At 38.7% G+C, this 24,537-nt stretch overlaps 2 protein-coding genes across 2 annotated transcripts; both read right to left on the bottom strand.

Moving 5' to 3' along the window:
- Window positions 1-1,448: 1,448 nt before the first annotated feature.
- pgfa (placental growth factor a) lies at window positions 1,449-8,423 on the bottom strand. Its single transcript, XM_062437502.1, has 7 exons — window positions 8,305-8,423; window positions 4,880-4,913; window positions 4,590-4,786; window positions 4,410-4,486; window positions 4,264-4,293; window positions 4,120-4,188; window positions 1,449-1,725 (listed from the first exon to the last, which is right to left on the bottom strand). Exons 1-7 carry the CDS (start codon window positions 8,368-8,370, stop codon window positions 1,689-1,691), a joined length of 510 nt encoding a protein of 169 aa, XP_062293486.1. The 5' UTR covers window positions 8,371-8,423; the 3' UTR covers window positions 1,449-1,688.
- Window positions 8,424-12,413: 3,990 nt separating this feature from the next.
- On the bottom strand, window positions 12,414-20,053 carry actr10 (actin related protein 10). Its single transcript, XM_062437085.1, has 13 exons — window positions 19,864-20,053; window positions 18,213-18,285; window positions 18,039-18,121; window positions 17,386-17,494; window positions 17,061-17,168; window positions 16,891-16,958; window positions 16,624-16,703; window positions 15,861-15,896; window positions 15,629-15,708; window positions 15,305-15,378; window positions 14,946-15,027; window positions 13,852-14,053; window positions 12,414-13,225 (listed from the first exon to the last, which is right to left on the bottom strand). The coding sequence occupies exons 1-13, from the start codon at window positions 19,938-19,940 to the stop codon at window positions 13,044-13,046; spliced, it is 1,254 nt and encodes a 417-aa protein (XP_062293069.1). The 5' UTR covers window positions 19,941-20,053; the 3' UTR covers window positions 12,414-13,043.
- Between the last annotated feature and the right edge of the window lie 4,484 nt (window positions 20,054-24,537).

The raw sequence follows: 24,537 nt of genomic DNA on the forward strand, positions 1-24,537 counted from the left end.
CGCTACAGGACATTGAGAGTACGCACAAACAGATTACAAAACAGCTTTTACGCTAAAGCCATAAATGCACTAAACTGCATTAAATAATGGTAATTATTTATTTATTTTTGTTATTCCCAACCCTGTTTGTCACAAAGCTTCATTGTTTTGTTTTTTATATAGTTAGATTTCATCTGCAGTCCCTCGGCAGGTCACAATTAACAAATGCACAATAACAGTACAGAATAGCTGTTTTATCTAACCACACCTCCATCATCTCACATGTCTCATAAAAGGCTGTGAATGCATTACAAATCAGTAGATACCAGCAAGCCCTTGTGCTTTGTTAACAATGCGCTTACTACAGAGCCTTGCCAGATACAGAGCTCAGTGTCCTCACGTTACCAACTCTGATGCTCCACCAATGCAAATGAAGATAACACAGAGGCTCCTTGTATTTGGAGTTCATTTTATTAAAAGTATAACTATTCATGACTCAAAAGTACGCATATTCAGTAGGTGTTCATCATAGAAACACAGCCAAAAATAACACAATTACATGGAGGAAGTCACATAGATGTTTCCATAGCTGCGCACAAGGTATAATGGGGTTAATAACAATTATAACAGCATGAGTCATTTTACAAAAAATCCCAATGAATCTGAAGTCATGGAGAAGGTTTCTGGCCTCTCTATGAATGTTGGATGGAAGTCTCTATTGCCTTTTATTCTTTTTATTTATATTTACATTTTTTTAAAGTGATTTTTAGTGGCTTGATAAGCTTGTGAGGAAGGCAGGCTCGGTGCTTGGCACTCACAGCTTAGAAACAGGCGGTAGAAAGGGCTACAGGTGCAAAGGTACAGGCCATTATGAACAACCCCAAACACCTTTGGTGCAACATCTTTAAAGAGCAGGAGAGCAATACTGGCAGTGGGGGGGCTCATCTCGCTGCACTGTAAGACAGCGGTTCAGCAGGTCCTTTGTACCAGTAGCCATCAGACTTTACAACAATAATACCCAAAGATAGTGATGGGGCACTGCAATAATCTGAACAATTATTTCTCCCCTTAACATAATTTTTTTAAACATATTTTATTTCGTTTATTAACCTTTAGTTTTTGTATATTAGTTCTTATTTATTTATGTATATGTGTTTGTATTTATTTGTGTATATATATGAATTTCCCCAATGGAGATGAATACAGTCTATCTATAAATCTATCTATTATCTCTTTATCTTTCATCATCCTGTCTTCTCTCTACTTGGTAGACCTTGCACTTTGTAAACTCTTTTTAAAGGTGCTATTTAAATTAAGATATTGTTATTATTATTATTAATCCTTCCCCCTTGGCAACTGATAAGCTTTAAGCATCCCACCCATTATCTTTGTATCTCTGACATGTTGTATCCTGTCTATTTTTAAAACCTCAAACAAAAGAAACTTTTTGACATGGAAGCTGACAGGGATTGTCGGCCATTACCAACAGCAATCATAGCCAAAATGAGTTTGATATTGTTGTTTAATCAAAAAAGAAAATAGTGCATGGATACGATGCCAAACTGAACATCTGGTAGATGCACAGGATGAGGAAAGATGTTTGGATATACATAGAAGATGATTTGTCAGATGTGATCAGTCACCAGATGTGTTGTTGTTCACCTCTACAAAGTCATTCGTCCAAATTAAACTTTGGACAGATGTTTGAATCAGTGTTGACCTATCTTGTTTTCAGGGAACGGGCACCTGGAAAAACAAAAATAAACAATCAGAGAGATTTATTTATTTTTATACGTTGGTCTTTTTACTCAAGATTTTTAAATTTCACTAAAAGTAATTTGTCAGCTTTTTAGGCTAAAATTATTCATTCTATTCTTCTATTCAAGTATTGCTGGATTTTCATTCAGAGGCAATCAGTAACAATACAGAAACCAAGCTCCAAATTAAAAAGAAATATATTTAGGCAATTAGATCTCATGTTCAAATGTATTAATTGATACAAGTACATAATATTTCTTAAGTCTGACTTTAAGCATGAGCTTGAGAACCAATTTAAGAAGTTTAGTTTTTTTTAATCTTATTCCTTATTAAAATGTTTTGGGAGTGAATATGGTCCAAGAGTGAGTTTAAATACTATTTTCTCTATTAGATGAGCCTCCTAAACATAAGCAGTTGATCATCAGTCCAGCAACTTTTTTCCCTCTTTTGAAAATACATCCCGGTCTTGTCTCTGGTAGTTCTCCACAGGCAATGCTACAGCTGCAAGTGGACTCTGAAAGTTATGAGACCCACGAATGAGCTCAAATGCGATCTCAAAACCACAAACCACAACTGAAATGATCATTTTGACACCGCTGTGAATGGATACAGAACATATTCACCCTGCCTACAGGGGCCAAGGTGTCAGAGGTCCCTTAAAACAGAGCCTCATGTGAAATGTGTCATTTAAGTTTGAAAACGCAAAATGTTCTCTTGAACAACTGAGATACAGTCCTAAATATTCACTTTAAAGTTGTTTCAAGAGTGAAACCATCATGGCGCCATGAAAAGGGAATATTTATACCCTCAGATTATATGTAGGATGAGTAAATCTAGTTGAGTTTATGTTCACTGCTGACATCAAGCAGTGTGTGGGCCCTCTGAATCTACTGGAGGAAAGAAAAAGTCTGGCAGAAATTAAAACAACTGTGTAGTCCCTTAACCACTAAAAATGGGGTGGAAGGTTTATGTGATGATGGGGTGTAGACTTAAACTATAGTTTACAAAGGAATGAAAACCAAAATTAGTGAAGGTGTGGCATGAGCACGTGCAGTACCACGGTGAGAGCAACATGGCCACACAGGCTCCACCATAAAGTACTTTTGTGGGACAACGTGCAGACCCCCATCAAACACAGCCTTCCCAAATCCATCTCTGGTGAAACCCTATAATCACTGTTTCATTATCACCTGATCCCACCTATTTCAAACCATTGTTCCTTATTCCCCAAGAAGGAAGAATGCTTAACTGACTGAGCTAGTAGTGACACCTCCATGTTTTGCATCTCAAAAAACCTCACAATGTAGCCCTTTTCAGTGCCAAATATGTATTTTGGGAATATCATTCTTCAAGGCAATGTCTTCATTGTGTACTATTTCACAATTGGTTACACAACAATATCCCTTGGTAAATTGGAAAGAATAGGAGGGAGAGGTGTAGAGAGATTATCCGTGACACATGCTGCCCTTTTGACCTTTACGAGAGAAGAGAGAGCCTACAGACAAACAAAATACCAGACTCGCCGCACATAAAACTCCTGTGTCTGTCTGTAAAAAGGTGGTGCAGCATCCAATATTGCTCTGGGACTGAATTGCTTGAGCTTAAAAGTTCATCGGGTCACTTTCTCACAAGGTGGATTTGGCTGCCTTTTAGATGTATTCCTTCCCTGGTCAGATTCAATTTCAAGGCTTGAATCGAGCTTTGCCGCTGTTAAACTCATACTCCAGTTGCACCATTGTATTACTATAAACCATGCTGTACCATGCACTGATTCAATGGGACACATATCTGATAGTTGTATTGTGGATAAAAGTATGAATACAAAGCTTTGACTGTATATGAGCTAGCTGTCCCATCTGCCAGACAAAATATGACATAAAAATCAATTTATTTATTTATTTTTCTTGTTGTTTCCAGTTTCCTGATATTCGAGTACGTTTTTTTATTGGTAACAGTTACAACTATCAATGGCCTCAGATTAGTTATGCTCCGTGGCACCGCACAGAGGCACAAGCTCATCATAACTGTTTGGAAGATTACTGTATAGGCCAGCCAAGGAGAGAGCAACACAGTATACTGTGATACTGTTTAACACTAAGATACTGTTTGTGTGTGTGTCAGGGACATAAACCAGATTTAAGACATTTTGATTGGCGATGGTTTGGAGCAGGCAAGTAGTGGTTACAGTAAGGGTTAAGGTAAGTCCAACTGAATGTAAGTCTATGTAATGTCCCCAAAAGTGACTTAGGCAAACCTGTGTGTGTGTGTGTGTGTGTGTGTGTGTGTGTGTGTGTGTGTGTGTGTGTGTGTGTGTGTGTGTGTGTGTGTGTGTGTGTGTGTGTGTGTGTGTGTGTGCCACAGGGGAGTAATCCATTCACTTACTTGCCACATCCGTTTGCTGTCTTTTTGTGCTTCCTCCTCCGAGGTCTGTTCTTGATCGACTCACTGTTGCTGTGAAGGAAGAGCAAAGTGCAATGAAAATATTGACATGTTCAAGTCTGCTAGATGAAATGTTCATTTACTGACCTTTTATTATGTAGAAGATCCTTTCTGAGTCTAAAAACAGGGGGAAAAAACATGCAAATGGAAGTAAGTTGCGCTATATACATCTAGATTTGCATCTCAATTTGCATTTAGTGTTTATTACATAGAATGGACCCTCAGTGACTAACCTGCATTCACATCTCTGATGCTCCACAAAAGTGAGTTCCACAGTTCGCATAGATTTCATGGGATAAATCCTCATTACCTGATGAACGAAATAAAGAGGAAGCTGAATACAGGACCATGTGTGTAATGTTAACTCAAGCTATCTCCATTCAGGTGTTCAAAAATCAAAGATCTCTCCACACCTGCAGAGTGATGTTGTGTTCAAGGGTAGGGTAACACTCCATTGTTTCATCGTGACAGCAACCGGAGCATCGCCAAAGTGGGACGCAAGCAGGTATGAAGATGTGCTCCACTTCTCCGGGGTACTCCTGCTCCACGTCCACCAACTGCTCCATGGGTCGACAGGTGCTCCTCACCCACACCTCCTCGAATGTCATCACTACAAAACAAGTTCAATCTTTAGTCTTTAAATAATGTTTAACGGCGAGGACGATTTCTGATGGCATTACAGTTTCATGAGCACAGCTTTTACCTCTTGAGTGAGCCTCTTCTGGCTGGTCTGAAATCTGCAAAATACATTTTTTCAAAAGTTCATATTTTTGATGTCATAAAAATACTGTAAGCATGATTGTAATGATACACAACCTGCAGACAATCAAGAAGCTGACACAGGTGGGAAAAGAGAGGGAGCATGAAGGATTAGAATAGCAGCAGGTTCATTGAGCAGTTGGAGAGCACCCTCTTGTGGTAAAGAAACAGCAGTGGCCATTCATAATAACCTAATATAAACAGTGATGCAGCACATGGTCTGAGGAGTGCAGCACCGTGCTGCTGATTGCAAATCAGCAAAAAAAAAAACATAGCAAAATGAGTCAGCCAACAAGAAAAGCACGCGTGATTTCTCAATTTGTTTTTAATACTCGATGGTTTATTATCATAAGAAGCAAAGCATGCAAAGAATAACAGCAAAGAATAGCTGCTGCCTTGACTCATGGGACTTTTAACACACAATAAACATAGTTTAAACAAAGGATAGCACTGAGCAGAATCATGACACAGCGTGAATTTTGGTAAGTTCTCACAATCCTGGCCTCCAGCTCACAAAGGCAACGTTCCCGATTTGTGAACGACAAATTGAGCAGAAACACAAGTGCAAAGTTGATCTTGGCTCCCTCTTTCTTTTGAGTATCAACTATCTCTTTCTGACTCCTCACCTATCTCTTGCTTTCCCCATCCCTCCCTCCACTCGCCTCTATCTCCGAGAACAGTGATGGGAACACTGTCTTCTAAATGTCATGTGCGGGGAATGTTTCAGGTTTTTACTGCAGGATTTTTATGTTTACAGCCCCAAACCCAGATGACCCAGATGCATAACAACAGCTGTAATGAGGATAGGATATGCAGATAAGACATGCAGGAATAACACAATGCAATGGTAAAGTGGTTTGCCACTGGATGTGAATCACGATTTGCTCCATCACATCCTGTGTTTAAAATGGCTTGTTGTTTTTTGTAATAACAGAGAGAATCATGGAAAAAGTGTGTTCATCTCTACTTGTTTCCTTTTCTCCTCTTCTCCTTTTTTCCTATTTTTTTAAACCCAGTTTCAAAGGCAAATCCACAAGTTATTTTAATACTGTACAAAAATAAAGAAATGACATGAGATAGAGGTCTTAAGTTGATCTTGGCTCTTCTTTTTGATTTCACATCTCTCTCACTCCCACTTTCCCCAACCCTACCCCCATTTCTCTGTATGTGTGAGTCTGAAATGTCACATGTACAGTATGTTTTAGTTCAGTGTTTAAAAGTTAAAATAGTTGGTTTACTGCACTAAAAACAATGAGGTCCCATGTAGGTTGCTTTGGAAGAATCTTGTAAATCATCAAAAAAATAATTGTTGAGGTCATTGTCCGGATTTGATCTTGTCTTCAAATCTTGTGTAGATCAAAGAACAGATGTTGTTATTTTTCCCAAGTTATCAACGTAAAAATGGGAATTTCTCAATAGTTTGATTTCGACATGGGCTTGTCCTGATTCTTAAGCCCTTTTTATTTATCACTCTTGCAATCACAGCCAAAGGCAGGTGAAAAATAGTGGCTGAAGAGTCCCAACTTCATGTAATTTATTGTATGTAGAGTTCAAACTAACAAAACAAAGCTTTACCACTTGAATGAAAAGGTTACTGCAGTGTAGAAGGGCACTCAAGTGATTTATCATTGCACTTTCATTAATTTGGGGCATTCACAACAGACAGATTGAAAAAAATATGGTAAGAATCGATGCAGCAGCGGCCAAGATATCACTACTCCAGTTTGGTTAAGCTCCAAAAACACAGGATCAAATCCCAGATAACCCTAATCACATCATTAGGGATTTTATCTCTGGCTTTAGAAAGCTCACAGACAACATTATATAACTGAGGTTGAGTAGTGCTCCTCCTGACAAGTCAGCTGAGCTTCATGTGGAGTCCTACTATGCCCTACATGCACAGTGCCACTCAGGCCATTCATGTTATATAAAGTATGGAATGGTTTTGTTCTCACCCATTAAAGACGCCCTCCAAACATGTTTTAAGGTACATAGAAATACTCTGCTTTGAATAATAGTTTGTGTATGATATGGTTTTTCCATAAAGAGGTTCAGTTCTTGAAATTACATCCCCTCCTGCCTCCTTATTAAAATGTTTCTTTTGCAAAGTTTAATTAAGAGATGCAAGATGTCCCCTGCTTCACTGAAAAGTAAATTCTCAGTGTTTGTGCACTTGAGGGCTTCAAGTTTCCACATCACAGTTGTGTAAGCTGCACACCGGACCACAATTGGCTCCCAAAACCAGTTGTGATGTCATAAATCATGCTTACATGCCTTAAACTCAGATTTTTGGTGAGCACGGAGAAACTTTCCCCTTCTGGCAGATTCATTTGAACACATTTTTTATAGTGTCAAATTCTGCACATGCATCATTCTGCACAGAAAAACAAACTCTGACTGATGTGGACCTTTAAAAATGAATTTCTTACCAGCTGTGCTTAACATGCCACAACAAGAGTTGTTTCCATTATTTGCACTTCTCAGGTTATTCAAATTTCCATTCATGATTTCTTATCTTGCAGACCCAAACAAGGAGCTAAATGCACTAGAGGTAATATTTTCTAATGTTTAGGGGTGAAAAGTTCCCTTTGAGCGTTCTTTCACCTCATCTCACATCAGTAATCCTGTGCTAACAGACAGCAATGCAGCTCCTCTAAATCATTATATTCCCTGTGTAATTGCCTGCAATCACACCTGTGCTAAACCAGAGTATTAACCAACATCACACCCAGGGGAGCAGAACCTGGAGCTGCAGAGCCTCCAAACCACAGCATTATGTTTGTTTCAGCAGTCAACTCTCTCCAATTTTACTGATGCACCTCAAGCTGCTCTCTCAGGCTCAGCTGAGTTTTTCACAGCTTTTCTCTCAGATACAGTATGTAATTCTGTTCACCTCTTTATCTCAATCTGGATCAGAGGAACATGCAGCAGCTGCATCTGAGGCCAGCTGGTTCAATAACTATATCTGTACACATGGCTGTAAACATGCCAATTCTCAAAACCCCAAAACAGAGATGGTATCTCAGAGGTGCGGGCACAAGCAGTCAAAATACAGTTAGTGTGTAAAAAGGCTGAAGTGTGGAGCAGATGTGTTCTCTGACAGTGGGAAAACCATTCAAATATAACTCCTGTTAGCTTCACATTAAGCAGTAACATGAGCCACATTTAGAGGAGTTGTGGGAAAAAAGGCAAGAAAACCCTGAATACTGTATGTACCATTATTAAATACTCACAATGAACATAATTTCAAATGGAGTTTTACAATTTAGTCAATTACAGAAATAACAAATATTCTAAGTAATAAAAGAAAATGATCATCTTAACAGGAAAAATAACCAATAATGCATGTTTTAGAGTTGGTTGAGTTACCTGCGCAGGTACTAGCTGCACCAGAAGAACCGCAAAAAGTTGTGAGGCTGCGAAGAAACTTTTCATGTTGCCAAGGAGGACAAGTTGTCGTCTCTTGTCTTCAGTCGGACAGAAACAAATGAAAACGCCTAAAAGAGGTCGTTTAGTGACGCTGCTGGAGTTTTGATTGGCGCGCTCTTGCCGCTGTGCGCGAGCTGGGGATGGAGAGCGTGCGCCTGACCCGTGTTTTTATACACACAGCTGATGATCAATAAGAGAGAGCTGGCTTTAATATAAAATAATGATGTAAGTTATCCCAGTCTGTCTGTACCCCCGCCCCCCTCCTCTCTCTCACACACACGCACTTCTTTTTTATTAAAGGACTTGTGAATATGAGGTTATGCAATGAGGCATACAAACAGATAATAATTAATGTATAAATAAATCATCTTAATAAGCTATCAACCTAAACTTTAATAAACAAATGATTGATTTCCAACAATTATATGATTAACAAATATAATACTGAGGCATACATAATACTGTATATATGAATTTTGTAATGGATTACTTTATGAATAACAACCTTAGGGATATGTAACTATGCATATATAAGGAAAGATATGTGTACATATATGTGTATATTTTCACTGTATTAGTATATGTGTATTATATTATATATTTACATATATATAGCCAATTATTAGAAATGTTTTGTGTTTGTTATGTGCATAGGGATCTATTGAATAACTAACATTGCAAATACCAATACTAATAGACTACAAACCTACTAATAATGTAATACAATAGTGTGATAAATACATGAATCTTAAAACAAGTGCATAATTCAAAAGTTCAGAAAATAAAGTCTGTCTTCTCATGTCAGTTCTTATCTTTGGTACTTGATTTTTATCATGTACTAAAAAAAGAAGTGCAGTCTAAACAGAAGTTGACTTCTCTATGTTAAAGGACCATACTAGCACTTTTGTAAGTTTTAGTCCATTTAATACAAACTATCTATGCTTTACTGCTAACCATTTAATCAATATTAATATATTTGATCTTGTATTGGTTGTAGCTATTGGTTTTTCACAGTTCATCACAGTGAACGTCAAGTCTGTTTTCCTTTTTTCTCTAAGTTACATCATTGTTAGGCATTAACACAGTGCAGACTTCAAATCACTCTGCACTGAAACTGTATTAACACACAACAATAATATAACATTGAATGAAAGGTTTTCCGATAACACAGAAATGACTGTAAATCAACAAATGCCTGGAACAGTGGGGCAAAAAGCACACCCAAAAGTCTCAAAATTAAAAATGTTCAGCAAAATGTGAAGTAACCTGTACATATTTTACAGTTACTGAACTAAACTCACCAATATGGTCCTTTTAAAAGCCCCCATGTCCCTTTTTCTTGGCCTGATTGTGATACTGAAATGTAAGCTGGAAGTACAGGGAGCTCCCTGTATCTCTGTACTAACACATATCAGCTCCGGGTCCACGTCTGGATCTGGTTCCTATTGAAGCGGTTTGGCTCTTCGGCATTGTTTATGCACTGAGCCCTCCTGAGTGTTTTGCCTGTTTAGTCTTGGCACAGCGCAGCAGACCTGAGGTTATCAACACCGCTGCTGCAAGAATGAGCAGAATGTCTCAGAGGTACCCCCCTTCATTCCAGGCTTTGGCTTGTTTATGCACAACTGTGTTTACAACAGATAACATGTCTGTTATCAACAATACATGTCTGGTATGAGTGGTGTAAACAACCGTCGTATAAATACAGCCTTCCTATCATATAACACCTCACTCCTTGTTGTTTACACAGTCAATGCTAATAACTAATGACAAGCATAATGACTTATAGGTGCAGCCAAATTTCCATATTTGTTGGCTCATCCTGCAGTGCGTGGCCCACATGCACCCAGATGCCTTTCTATTTATTAGGAGGGTTCAGATGTGTTTTCACAGCCAGTGTGATTTACAGGATAATTGGGCTGGTGTGTTATGAAAAACAGCCTCTGTGGAGGAGATAGCAAGGATGGATGATACCATCCCTCTCACTGCACATCCCTGTCAGTCCTCAAAGGCTGTGATGTGATGGTAGGAAAAATTATATATACAGTATATCACCTTGTACATGACATTAATGTATGTATTGTGTGTTTTGTAGGATGATATTACATAAAAAAACCCAATTTATTTCAATTCAATGTCTCTGCTTCCAGGCGTTTTCAGCTATGCCGTCATCGGATTTAATATTGCACACCCTTCATAGACAATGAGTGACTATTATATTCCAATGAGCGAACTTTTTATGAACTCCTCGGTGTTCCAGTGATTGCTCTGCCAGCGCTCCTTAAAGGCAGGGCTCACCCACTTTCCGGGGAGTCCCCTCCCCGCTCAGTCTGACATACAGAGGTCAGATGGACAGCTGCTGCTTCCTGTCTCTGGGAACCACACTGATGCTCCAGTCCCAGTCCCCATCAGGGGAGGATGGGGTTTCCCTCAGCTGGAGCAGAGGCAGCAGGTGGGACTGTACAGCTTTATATGGTCCATAACAGGACAATCAATTCCAGCTTCCTTAAATTATGGACAAGGCTGTGGCTGTCTTAGGATCATTTGAGGCTGTAACATGTAACTCATGGTAACTCGCATGATAGGAGGTCTGCACTCATTCTGCATGCATATGAGCATTTAAATTAGTAAGGAAGCTTTTGTTTTCATCTCCAAATACATCTGGAGTTGATCAAGCTCTACATCTATATTATATCTAATAAAATTAAGCTGCATCACATGGGAAAAGACAAGTTTTGAGCCTACATTCCGCAACTGAAAAAGCTAATAAAAAAGGATTATGAATACTCTAGAGAAGTAGTTTGACCTTTGACATTGAGGGTAGATGGGTGTATAAGGGCACGACAGAACCGTCATCAGTGTGGAGACGTCCTTAATTGCAGTAGTCTTTTGTTCTCCTCCTTCCACTTAATATTTAATTTTGCATTTCTGTGATCACAATCCAAACTGTAGCCATTTCCCACATTTTTTTTTTTGCCAGTTTAAACCTGCAGGTGCATTGTGGGTAATGCTACTGATTCCCAAGCTCAGCCAGACGGACCAACATTGAGTGATGAATGTGACCCAGAAGGCCAAACAGATGTAAGTCCATTCTGGGACGCACACAGACATAAAAACATGTTGAGATTGTCAGCTGAAATAACCCACACGGTGTCGTAAACAGTTTGAATATATGGGGTACATGCATTTCTGTTGTGTTCATGGTGAAAAGGATGCTGTCGTTTCTGCTGTGTCGTCCTACATGTTGGCAAGAAATTAAGAATCAGGTGGAAAACACTTCAATATTATCAGTGCGTTTTTCTTTATTACTGGAGAATCTGCAGCAAGCTGTGGAGCAACATCACAAATAAAGAGCGCTGGTTTTGTAGCTTTTGGTGGAAGATTTGAAAACTTATGAAATTGATAATTTTGTTTATACACAAAAAAACTATCTTCAAACTAAATAATCAATGTACCTGTCTAAGGCACTATTTTCGCTAATTTTGTAAAATTATGGAAAATAAATAAAAATGAGAAAACATGTCATTCAATTCAGAATATATATTTGTTGTAATAGTTAAATTAAAAGGTTACAGATAAAGACGACACTGCCTGTAACATATTCTAAAGCTCACAACTACGGACGATGTTTCTCTATTATTTTGCTTGATTACACCTAAACTCACAAGTCAGTCTCTATGAGCAAAACATTTATAGAGCACAATCTCCCAGGATTCATTGTTAAAACTTTGTTGAAACATTTAGTGTGTTTAAAAAAAAAACCCTGCACTCCAATCTGAATATTTTAGGGCAGCCTTTCTGATATCTGATTGTCTGTTATTGTGAGACTAGATAACACCTCTCTGCAAGATTGTATGGGTGTGTACAAACATGATTTTTGGCGAGTATTTTTACCTCTATTTGAAAGTCAACTGTGAAGAGGAACCATCTTTATGACTCTTTTGAATATATGAAGTTAAGTGACCTCAGCAAACCTCCAGCATTGCTTCACCCACATTTAAATTCAAGAGGATATTAATTGTTAAGAATAACTGAGAACACCTGTGTGAGTGTGAAGGGCCTTTAATGACTTGAACAATCACTTTCCACTTTGGAGTACAAACAATAAATAAATAAAACGTTTTGATGCAGGATGTTACCGTCATGACCAAACTTTCACACTACATCATACTCAAATAAAGTTGGGCAACATTTTCTGTAGATTTGCTGAAAAATCGATGACTTTAGCTTTATCATCTGATACATTTGTGTTCCTCCAGTTAACTGCTAGTTAAATCCAGAAGGAAGGAGAAAGGGAATCAGCATGTACTGGTTTGATGTCTTACTCGATGAGACTCCAACAGAAGACAATGCTGCATGTAGCGCATGAACCATTTAAATTTTTTAACACCGTGATTTTTTTAACCACTGATGTTCATATTTAGTGGAATGCTTATCCAACGGCCTCAAATCCTAATATCTGTTCTGTCTGGTAAGGTCAGAAAACAGCTCACCTGATTATCAAACAGTCCACAATCAGTGCATACAAAAACTTATGTGTGACTACTAGATATTAAAAACATCTAGAGCTCTTTGTTTAGGTAACACATGAACTTATTTTGTGTGGAAATGTTACATTAAAGATTACTGGACTGTTCTATCAGACATGGAAGTACATTATTTGAATTATATTGCAGCACAATCTACTTCTCTGTGGAGAAGGCTCTCTTCATAAGTGGAGGGGGGGTCTTCCCTGCTTCATACAGAGATTCAGGGGGAGGGGAGCTCAAGCAGCACCAGTCTGGGATGCGGCCTGTCTGATTGTAGTAGTCCCGGGACACCGACCTGCTGCCCAGGATGTCCTGCAGCGCCCCGAAGATGGCACCTGGTGAGCAGAGCAAGGGTTGAATATAGAAAGTAGACTGAAAAGTGGTCACAGCCAATATTTTTCAAACATCTTCTTGTTTAGAGCTGATAAAGGCTGACATTATGATTTTTGAAGTATGCTGATACTGAATGAATATCTATCTGCAACGCTGTTTTAAGAAAACCTCCAGTTAAAGAAGTAATTCATCGCTGTGAATATGATGATTTCTTAAACCTGGGTCACCTATATAGTAGAAATGTGCAATTATATTTTAAACTGGTGCCCGATGACTAACGTTGAATAAAGTTTGCATTCATTATTATCCACCATGAATTACGTGTTTTGGGGATTTTGTGTAGAAAAGAACATCAGTTACTTTCACTATTTAAATCTCCTCTAAAGAGTGTGATATTCAGCTTATTGCATGGTACACAGGAGTGTTTTGGGAGACCCACATTTTACCGTCCTTGAAGGCACCATTAAAGAAATTAGTAGTTTGTAGTCTGAGACTCTGAATGCACGCAACATGGAGGGAAGTGAAACATTTGCATACACTACCACACATTGTAATAATACAATGCTGGTTAAAAATGGGCAACGTTTCCCTTTAAACAGATGGCAATAAATTAAACCTCATGTCTGACCTCCGAGCCAGGCGGTGCAGTTGGGCTTGGCGGGTGGAGCGTGTATGCGGAAGCTCTTGCTGGCCAGGACGTCGCTGTACTTGGGTTTCTCCACCAGGAGGCGGATCTCCGCTAGCAGGCGGTGCAGGAAGCCCGGTAGCATGGCTGTCCCTCCAATCACCACCAGGTTCTCAGAGAGCACCTTACGTGTGTCAATGGGGCACTGAAAAGAAACACAAAGACACATTTTCTCAGAGAGGAGAATTACAATAAAGAATTGTTTTTATCAGCCCTATATGTCCACAGTCCTTAAAAATCTGATATATATGGAGGACAGAATCTGAGTTTCTTAACTTAAGCATGATATAGTGGAAAAAACAACACGCACATGTTGAAGTGCTTTAAATTTTGACCTGGTAAATGTGCAAGTAATTACTTCTATAAAATACTAATCTCACTTCATTATGCCCTTTCAATAAACAAAACATTTGACCAACCTCTGTCTGTCATATAAGTGCTGTAGGAGAAAAGAAAAGGCAGCTCAGCTCCACCACTAAAGATTACACTGTCTGGTAATCAGGACAGGTGCAGACTCACACAAAATGGATGAAAGTAGCTGCTGCTGGCTTTACTGCAGTGCCTTCTCTTGTGTATAGAGCTCTACTGGTGCCTCACATCAACTGATCGTGAGCAGCGTACTGCACAGTTTGAGGTTAATATTGCTTTGAAGTCTGCTGCGTTACATATTAAGATTAATGAGGCTGTCCTGAGCTGACTTGAGCCCCACATGGAACAACAAAATCCACGCTCTGTTCCCTGGAATGGCCACGGCCGAGCATCGCCATGGCAACCACATTATTAAGTCAAACTGTGTGCTCGATTCCCCCGTTGGACGGTATGGAGAGAAAAACTGGGACTCTACCTTCCTCCCTGCAAAAGATGCTGAAGCCTTGCAGCACAATAGCGATAAGAACATTAACTGAGATATTTATGTTGCTTCTGCCCTGATTATAGCCTGATAGCTGATGTACATCTCATCTTCAGTTCATAACAAGTCAGTGACATATTTCCCTCACCCATGCCATTACATAACACAATGAAGACTTTTCCTCTACCTTCACCAGAGCGTCAAGTATCAGCGAGGCCACACTCTTCTCCTCATTGTCCTGTTCAAACAGAATCTCCATCACCGAGTCCCTGAAAAGAAAGGAAGAGAAACTCTTATGATCAAAACTATGCAAAGACACAGTGCAGACACAATCAACCAGCGAGTTATAGACAAATAAATAAACACAGTTCAGCAGAGAGACAAACAAAAAACAAGGACAATCTCATTTGACATGCACAGCTTACACTGAAAAATAAAATATGCAAATCTCAAGATGTGAGACACACTTTCAAAGAAATCTACAGAAAAAAAACAACTCTATTTTGTCAGCTCAGTGAAAAATGACAGCGTCATCTGATGACCTACCTGATGGATCCTTTGATATGCAGGATTTTCTCTCCATCCAAAGGGTAATCAACATCTGGAGGATGGGCTGGACGCTTCGAAAACACAATCAAAAGGAAGAAAAGTTTTATTAAACAGGGATTAAAGCAAGAAAGGATTTGTGAGACTGAACAGCTGTCCAGGCGGAAATATGTGCAATGTACTGAATTAAGTATTATATGAATTAAAACTGCTCTTTGTCTGAAATCATGCATGGTGCCTTACAACTTTAAGCCCTGATTAAAACATCTGTACACAGACCGAGAATAACTGAGACAACCAGTATAGCAATAAGTTGTGACTCACCTCGGCGGTGCCGTCCAGGTTAAATTTGGCTTCCTGAATCTTGAGGCCTCTCTGCAGGTCACTGACAAAGCATGTTCTGACTGCAGGAAACCAAACCAAACCAGCTGTTATATAACCAAACTTCACAACAGGTATATTTTAAGCAGTTCTTTAATTGCTTTACCAGAGTGATACTAAACTCTTTAAGAAAACAAAGCAAGAGCTGTTGAGTTTTTCTTCAGAAACAACCTACCCTTGATATCCTCCACAGTCTCCTCTGGGATGGTCCCTGAGGAAAGGATGGGGGGGAAAAGAAAGAGAGAGAAATGAAAGTGAAGCTTTTTTTTTTTTTTAGCTCACTTCTGCAAAGATAAGCCTTTTCCCCCCATTTGACTGTGTTGGGACTGAATCAGCATTTAGAAAAGTATGAGCTGACACCGCAGCAAACTATGACAACTATGACTGCTTTGTGAAAACACATTTACCACAAATCCCCTCAGGGAACTTCTACGTTATTGCCAAATAAAATTGTTTGGTTTTTGGGGTGTTTTGACACCAGTTTCTGCATTAAATTTTCTTCCTGAATCATGTGTGGTATGAGTGATTGATTTCAGAGACCTTTTGCACTTTTAAAGGCAGACATGCACTTCCAGTCCAGTCAAGTGAGTCAGCCTGCTCTCTGTCTTAATTATTGATGTACATGTGTGTAGCTTCCCTCACTGTGCCACAGCTGTAGATCTCACAGCTCAACACTGTTCCCTCCATCAGGAAAAAGAAGGGAACTCTAAAATAGACTGTATGCATATGTATAATTCACAAATTGAGAAAGGGAGTCACTGAGATGTCAAACAGAAACTAGTTCTACTTATAAATAGTAAATGGTGCATAGTAAAGTCAAAGCCTTTATATTCTCCTGCGCTCTGCACCGTAAAACAAATCAACAGTCCGTAGCAGAGTTACACATTAATGCATTTAAAAGGTAATGCTTTAAAAGTCGAGTATTTTACAGTAATTACCAATGGCAGCTGGCACACTCTGCCCTGTGGTTGTGTCTGTGTCCACAGTGCACTGTTCCACAAGAAGTCCATCTAATTCTCTACAATAAATACAGACACATGCTGTTATAGGACATATAAAACACACATCTACAACAAAGCTCCATTTTAATGTCACATGGTTTCAAGTGTGAAACAGAAATGCTCTTTCCATGACAAAAATATTCAAAAATAGGACACCATCAGGCAATGTCACACTCTCCTCTTAAATCTGTTAGAGCTACTTACTTATGGATGGCTTTTCCACCCAAAGGCAAAGCCTCCCAAGCTGGTAGAATAGGAGTGCACTCATAAACCTGGTTTCACAGTCAAGGTGGTAACATACGAATCCCAAATTGAAAGTTAATGAGACATTTCTGTAACTGTTTTTCTACTACGAGATGACAGGGAAAGGATACAGGAAGGACCAGCGTCTCTGTGTAGCCGCAATCCATCACCAGGGCGGAGTTGATACCCAAAGACATGATGGCCATGAGGTGACTTGGTGCAAACAGCACAGAGGGCACCTGGGAAACAGCACAAGACACACAATAAAACATCAGAAAACCCACAACAAACTGTAGCTGATATTTACTACTACTTGTTTCTGTTAGGTTAAAATAGATGTGTTACTATATAATCAATTTAGATAGAGGTTGGAGCAAAATTGTCTCTATTTTTTTGCCAAACTAGAGTTACAGAAGTAGAGAATTTGCTCAACACATGATGTGCAGTTTCTGGTACCTCAAACTGTTTGAAAAAAACCTTGGTGAGCGTCTCCCTGAAGTGAGACGGGCAGAGGATGGACTCGATGATGACCACTCTTCTGTCGCGAGGGTTCACCAGCAGGTGCCTGATTAAGACAAATACCAAGACAAACTTATATAAGATGAGGCAGAATCACTCAGTTTTCAACTAATAGAAGCATATATTCTGTATAGTTTATTTATTGTGTACACCATAATACAGTTGTAATGGTAAAACATCTCTTAAACACAGACAAGAACGAGGTCTTACATTACACTGATACAAATAACTTCCATACAGAAAAAATCATCAGAAATTAAGGACATTTTACTACATATTGTTACCCTCAAGATCATCATATAATGAGCAATAAAACATAAAATGGCCTTTGTTTCCAGTTTTACCAAATCCACATAGCAAACTGAATCTTTTGCCTTCAGGCAGAGCAGTACAGGCAATATCTTTGCATTTCAGATTTGTTTAATTGCTAAAAACACTGAATGCAATTAAAAAAATTTCAGTCACTTATTGATTTGTTACAATATTCTTATGTTTTATTAACTGAGCTGCAGATCACACACACAGTATGAGTACTTTACTAACTTTCTTAAACTTGTTAATAGTGAAAATCAAAAGTAGCAGAGCCTCACCTGAAGTACAGTATGTGGATAAACTCTTTGAGGATGACATAAAGCTCTTCTGTGTTGATGTTGTACTGAACCACTTTGATGGCCTTTTAAATGAGACATCACACACCAGGTTAACATCACTTCTTTTTACATTTTCCACAAATGCTTCCAAAAAAAAGCACATCAGCGTATCACCTGTTGCTGTCCTGGCCTCCGGATCTCGCTCGGAATGATGAACCTGGGCCCCGTTTCCCCTGCAAAGCCACATCTGTGAGAAAAAGAGGCTGTCAGGTGAGCTGCACGCAACTGAAACAACGATAAATATGATGCGTACCAACATGGCAATCAAACTTTTTTATTGAGGAATAATTTGTATTGAAGGAGCAAACTCTTAACTAGAGGGCGCCTCAGATGTCCAAAAATCAAATAAGGAGCTCTGTGTGAGACGCTCACTGTAGACAAAGAAATCTTTATTTTAAAAAAAAGAGAGAAGTCCTCTTGATCTTCATGTGATCTGCCTCAGGCTAATATGTCGTCCTAACGCAGGGGTGTCAAACATACGGCTCGTGGGCCAGAACCAGCCCGCCAATGGGTCCAATCTGGCCAACTGGATAACTTTGCAAAGTATGAAAATTGAAGAAAAGTAATTTTAATTTTTCAGTTAAATGCGTCACTATTCTCGCTTATTTTCACTCGTCACCCAAAGTCAGGTCCTCTGTGGATATCCAACTGGATATAAGGGACTTGCAGTGTGATTCAAATTTGAAGGACACATTTTCCTCGGTGGGCTTCGACACATTTTAAAAGTATCTCTTATCAGGTTCGTGTATGTTTGGGACGTCTTATCTTTTTGAACAAGCTTTTAGTGTATTTATGTATTTATATGAGCATTAATTAAAACAAAACTGTGCTCCAGATTGAGACAAAAGATTGTTGAAATTGAACTCATTTTTCTTAAGATATCTCAGGCTGTTCATCTGTTTTGTGAATAGATGGTTTATTACAGTAAAGTTATTATATATATTACATATTATTTAAGGGTTACTATGCAGTGGTTTTACTGGTCCAGCCCTAATGAGAACAAATTGGGTTGTATTGTGACTAAAATGAGTTTGACACCCCTGTGCTAACATTACATAAAATAACTAGTGCTGAATTTCCACCCAGCTGCCATTCATTACTGTACACTGGGGTCACAAACACTGCCAGCTTAACAGTTTTACAACCTTTAATTTAACATTTAAAAGGGAAATCTCCAGTATTTTATTCACTTTGACCAGAACCCCAAGTGACTTTTAGTATCAGACAAGCTTTCAGGTGCTTACACATAAAGATTTAGGTCACTGACACAGCATTAAAGGAGAGAGAGAGAGGAACAACAACAAAAGACAGGCAGTAACTTTAGATTCATTGCTCAGTTTGTCGATTATTTCTACAATTATTTAATTTCCACCAACATTATAAAACGCCTTCAATGCATGTCAACAAAGACAGCTACATAAATGATAAAGTGTTAAGCTTTAAATGGGCTCCATGTCTAAAAATGACCAAAATGAGCACTTTAAGGGTGTTTTATTTAGCAGTGTAGTTGGTTATATTACTGCTAGTGTTGAGTTTTGTTGTTTTTCTTTACACATTTATTCAGGGTTTAAGGCTGTTATAACGCCTACATGTTAGCTGCCGGTTTCTACAATGATGTATTATGTGTTTGTAAAGTTAGACCCCTTGTTTCAGCCCTAAATCACAAAGACACGGACAACTAGAAAAGAAAAAAAACACAGAAACATATAAAAGATAACGACGTTAGCATGCTGTGCTAATCGAGCAGCTAACAGCTGATACTCACTTTGTGAACGCTGCTCCTAAATCAATGACGATCGCTGTCTTCTCCGCTCCACTTCCCAATCCATCAAATAATGGCATTTTACCAACGTTGTTTTGTAAATGAGCGTCTGTTAATTAGTCGCAAATTTGCATCGTATCAAGAAAAAACTCAAATCTGTTGTCTTCCTGTTGGGCTGGGCGGGGTCTTCAGAGAGGCGATGCCGTCACGCGGAGTTGCCTGACTAAAAAAAAAAGCTTAAAATATGCGACATGAAAACATTTATTATTATATTGATTCTGATTTTACTTTATGCCTAGAGTATGTTTTGTTTCATTTCAATTAGTGCCAGACCATTATATATATCAGTCAGCCGGTATTATCGACCGATATTGACCTATCACAGATATATTGGTATCGGCATATGTTGTACCATAGGCTATGTACCGATAATTTAAAAAAAATTATATAGTCAACATGTCATGTACATTTGATCTCAATTCAAGTTTAATATAAACGTTGATATGTTTTTTTTTGTTGTATGTATTTTATTATTTTTAGGAATTTACCTTATAATTATGAAATATCCCATTATCCCAGCACTGATGTCATTTTATGAAATAAAGTTTATAGTTAAACTGTAAAATATCAAAGCCTCCATAAGCTATCTTCATTACAAGTGAAGATAGATTGAACCACGTTGTGTTCATATATATTTGTAGTACATATAGCCTACATATATACATATATATATATATATATATATATATATTCTGTGTAAGATTATCAGCCGATATATCAACATAGGAATTTTTGACTCCCTGATATCCTAATTGGCATTGGCCCCAAAAATCCAGTATCGGTCGGGCCCAAGTTTCAGTCCTTTAGAAATTTTTCAAATACACAAATCCCAATTTAATAACTCTAAACTTGTATTTACTACATTTGAAAATTAAACAAAGCAATACATGAAAACTATATTCTCCCCCCAAAAAATGTGTTGTGTACTTGCCCTGAGGTAATATGTACATGGTTTTGTTTTTTTTGTTTTTTAGAAATGCTCAAAAGATACTTACTGTACTTTCTGTGAAAATGAAAATTGGTCACTCACTCCCACAACCCTTTTTTTCAACTGTAACTTTGTGGCCAGATTTTTGTCAGATTTGAATGGTCATTTCTATAATAAACATCATCTTAAACTTTACTGTGCTACCACAGGGGGTCACTGGAACTTGTTCTGGATACTGCTGTCACTATAAGCCCACTCTAGTTTTGTCAGGCTGTGTTCATACTAAAACTCATATCCAGGAATCTCATGAAGATATTATATCATTTTTTATACAATTACCATAAAATGTTATACCATTAACTGCTGTCAATGCCATTTGATTCCATTATGTCCCACCTCACCTTTCTTCCACTCCAGTCCAATATCTCACAGGATGTTTCTTCTACCCCTACTTGATTATTGATGCATCCTCCAGATAGTTACTGATGAAGTTACAAATCAAATTTACCTCTTTTGTAAGGATGAGGTGATTGGATTTAAATCAATTTAAGCATATCCGACTTTACCTGTTCAAAAAACAGTTGAATGCAATATGTAAGTTATAGAACTGTGTTCACTTATTAAATAACTGAAAAGTCCTACTTAAAAGGTATTTCTTGAAGGTATACAATGCAGGGTTTTCCTAAAAAATCAATATATTGACTCATACAAAAATAATCATTCCCAATCATTTTGCCATGGGGCACTTCTCAGGTCAGAGCCCATTACACAATGACGATAGTTACACTTATATACTAGAGGAAAATATACTTCAGGTCACGTTTCTGTGTGTGTATAGGGTGCATCTGCATTGTTTAAAATAGCAGTGTATAATCGTACCTTTGCTTATCATGGCTGGTGTTACTCAAGCAAACCATACCTTGTTTACTAGCCTGCTAAACAGCAATTTGGGTAACTTCATGTCATTATTAAGACCATAGGGTGCTTTTTTTCTTTTCTTGTAATAACCAACATCAGATATATTAGTAATTGGTTTGTAAATACAGTATTATTTTTAATTTTATTAGGCTAACTACTATTATTTCTATTGTTCAGACCAGAAAGGTAAGTTCCAAAAAAAATTAATTTGGTTTCAAAAAGATTTATTTCTGTACAGCTCTCATTGTTTAAAAGAGAGTATTGGGGCCCAGTTGTTGAACAGTGTTGGTTCAAAATAAATATTAAAATCAGACCTTGTTCCGTATCTGGATGTATTCATTATATTGATACCATCAGACCAAAAACCTTATGTCTAGCTGCATTCTTAATCATTCAACTTGTACTTTTCATCAGATAATGATCAGATAAAATTATGTGAAATACGTTTGACAAAAATTATTGGTTTTGTTAGACTAGATTGTTTGAAATGTTCAGTATAATCTGATGGCTAAAAAAAGACTAAAATGTAATTTCTTTGACTAAAATTGTATACTAAAATAGTTAATTAAGACTAAAACAGACTAAATATGACAAAAACTAACAAGGATATTTGGGACAAGACTGAGACTAAAACTTAATTTTAAAAAGTCTGACCAAATGAACTCTACAAGTAAGGAAATTATGTTACATCTGTCCCTGGTCTCCCCTATTCTCAGTGAAGCGACCTTTAACTTGAGGTTAAGTAGCTGTCCACTCAGCACCACCAGTTGTCTGATATAGCCTGTTTTGTATAGACAAGGAAAAACTATGAAAGTAGGCAGTGCAGGCGAAACATTAACTGCTGATTTCACAACAAGGAATTAATGTTGTGGAAAGAATTGCACAGTTATCCTAAATCAGCAGCTGAACCCCGCAGTTTTAATACATCCTTGCAGATTTTAAGCATTTGGTGGCAGCACCTCAGGAGCCCGGGAGCGCGGACACACGTAGAGAAGACTTTCAGTCTGTGACGTTGAGCTGCACAACAACAAGCCTCTCCTTCAGCTTGCTTTCCACGTTAGACTACCCTCAATTTGTATTCGTGCCTATTGCATTTTCCTGCAAGCTGCAAAAGAAGCTCTGCATCCTCCGGGCAAAGCAATCCGTCATGAAGTCTTGAAGGTAACGGCAGTTTTATTTTTAGCCATATGCGACTTTAATTGTTCGCTTATGTAAATGTAGCTCTCAATACCAGAATATGATGAGTGATTCGATGTAGGGGGGTTGCATATAGTCCCTGTGAGTGAATGTATAACCCCAATACGGTAATCCCGTGCAGTCAGATGGGAGAATTGGGACTCAACACCGCAGTGTGAATTTGTTTACATATGCTGGAGCAATTGTGTAGTCAGGTGGTGTGGATTGCATGATGATACCGGCAGTTCCGTGCATTGATCACAGGGGAGGTGCGCAGGCAGAAAAGTGGGGTTGTGCTGTGACATTGATGGACTGTGCATCAGCAGAGCTTGATGATGATTTGTCTCAGACGCTTGTCTGACTCAGGCAATATGGATTGGTGTCACCTTTTCTATTTTAATCATGTTTTACCAATCATGTATTTTAATCATGAATTTACCAACATAACGGATTTTAACGTGTCTGTTTCCTTTTTTCCAGATGTGATTGATATTAGGTGATTATTGGTATTACATCAGAGAAGCAACAAATGTGTCACACACAGAGAGATTTGTCTCACACAGACTGATTTATTTTTTAATCAAATTTAGTATTTGGTCATGTGCATTGTATCTGTTTTAAAAGAGGTGCAGGTCTGTGTAAAGTACAAATTCAACATTGGTGGATCCATCTGAAGAGGATCCTAGAGGATAGAAAACCTGCTGCTATTTATAGCTGAAGTGTGGAGGGGTGCTAAGGATTGCTGTGTCAGATTCCCTCTCTCTCTCTCTCTGTTTGTCACTCTCCCTGTGTGTGTGTGTGTGTGTGTGTGTGTGTGTGTGTGTGTGTGTGTGTGTGTGTGTGTGTGTGTGTGTGTGTGTGTGTGTGTGTGCGTGTGCATGTGCGTCCCTGTATTTCCTTCTGTTTATACAAAACGTACAGAGGAGTCTGAGATGAAAAGGAATTTCATCCGAATTAGCTGAGCCATTCAGAACGGTGCAACTGCAGCATCAAAGCAAAGGCGGGCAGAAACGCACAGTTAATCCTGTTCTCTGTGCTTATCACAGCCCATGTGAAGTTCTCAAATGAAAAACACTTGGCATTCTGACCCTTTAATCTGCCGTTGCACACCTTTATAATGTGTGCCCTGCCACCTATCGTCCTCTACAGGCTCCTTCACCTTTGCCGTGTCTCTCTGTCTGGGTGCCAAAGTGTACAAGTTTCAGGCAGGGACTTGTTTACACCTCTGTTAAGCCTATTAGCATTTATCATTTGCATCCACTCTCACCAGGTATTGAGACAAGACAGAGATGCTGATGTCCGGGACGCTCTATCGCCTCCTCTTCCTGGCTGAGACTTGTCTCTGTGTCTATGGAAACCCTGTCCACCTCCCAAACTTCACCCCCACGCAGGACGGTAGCTGTGATGGGCAGTGCGCCAGCTCAGTGACAACTCACCCCACAGAGTCTAAACTCTCAGATACAAAACATCTAAGTGACCCAATATTGAATGTAGGTGCAGAGGGAGGGGCTGGCTCACAGGGACGCAGAACAGGACCTGAGGGGATTGCTCTAGTGACGCAGACAGAAAACGGGGACAGCCTTGATGGAAGATCT

The sequence above is a fragment of the Scomber scombrus genome, chromosome 17, assembly GCF_963691925.1.
Source record: "Scomber scombrus chromosome 17, fScoSco1.1, whole genome shotgun sequence".
Classification (NCBI taxonomy): domain Eukaryota; kingdom Metazoa; phylum Chordata; class Actinopteri; order Scombriformes; family Scombridae; genus Scomber; species Scomber scombrus.

Excerpts from the sequence above, each read along its gene's own strand:
- pgfa (XM_062437502.1), bottom strand. The coding sequence starts at position 8,370 with ATGAAAAGTTTCTTCGCAGCCTCACAACTTTTTGCGGTTCTTCTGGTG. Across the intron at positions 4,487-4,589 it reads AACACAACATCACTCTGCAG|GTAATGAGGATTTATCCCAT; the intron begins GTGTGGAGAGAT and ends TTCGTTCATCAG. Across the intron at positions 4,294-4,409 it reads CATCAGAGATGTGAATGCAG|ACTCAGAAAGGATCTTCTAC; the intron begins GTTAGTCACTGA and ends CCCTGTTTTTAG.
- actr10 (XM_062437085.1), bottom strand. The coding sequence starts at position 19,940 with ATGCCATTATTTGATGGATTGGGAAGTGGAGCGGAGAAGACAGCGATC. Across the intron at positions 17,495-18,038 it reads ATCCACATACTGTACTTCAG|GCACCTGCTGGTGAACCCTC; the intron begins GTGAGGCTCTGC and ends TGTCTTAATCAG. Across the intron at positions 15,709-15,860 it reads GACTGTGGAGGATATCAAGG|TCAGAACATGCTTTGTCAGT; the intron begins GTAGGTTGTTTC and ends GGTTTCCTGCAG.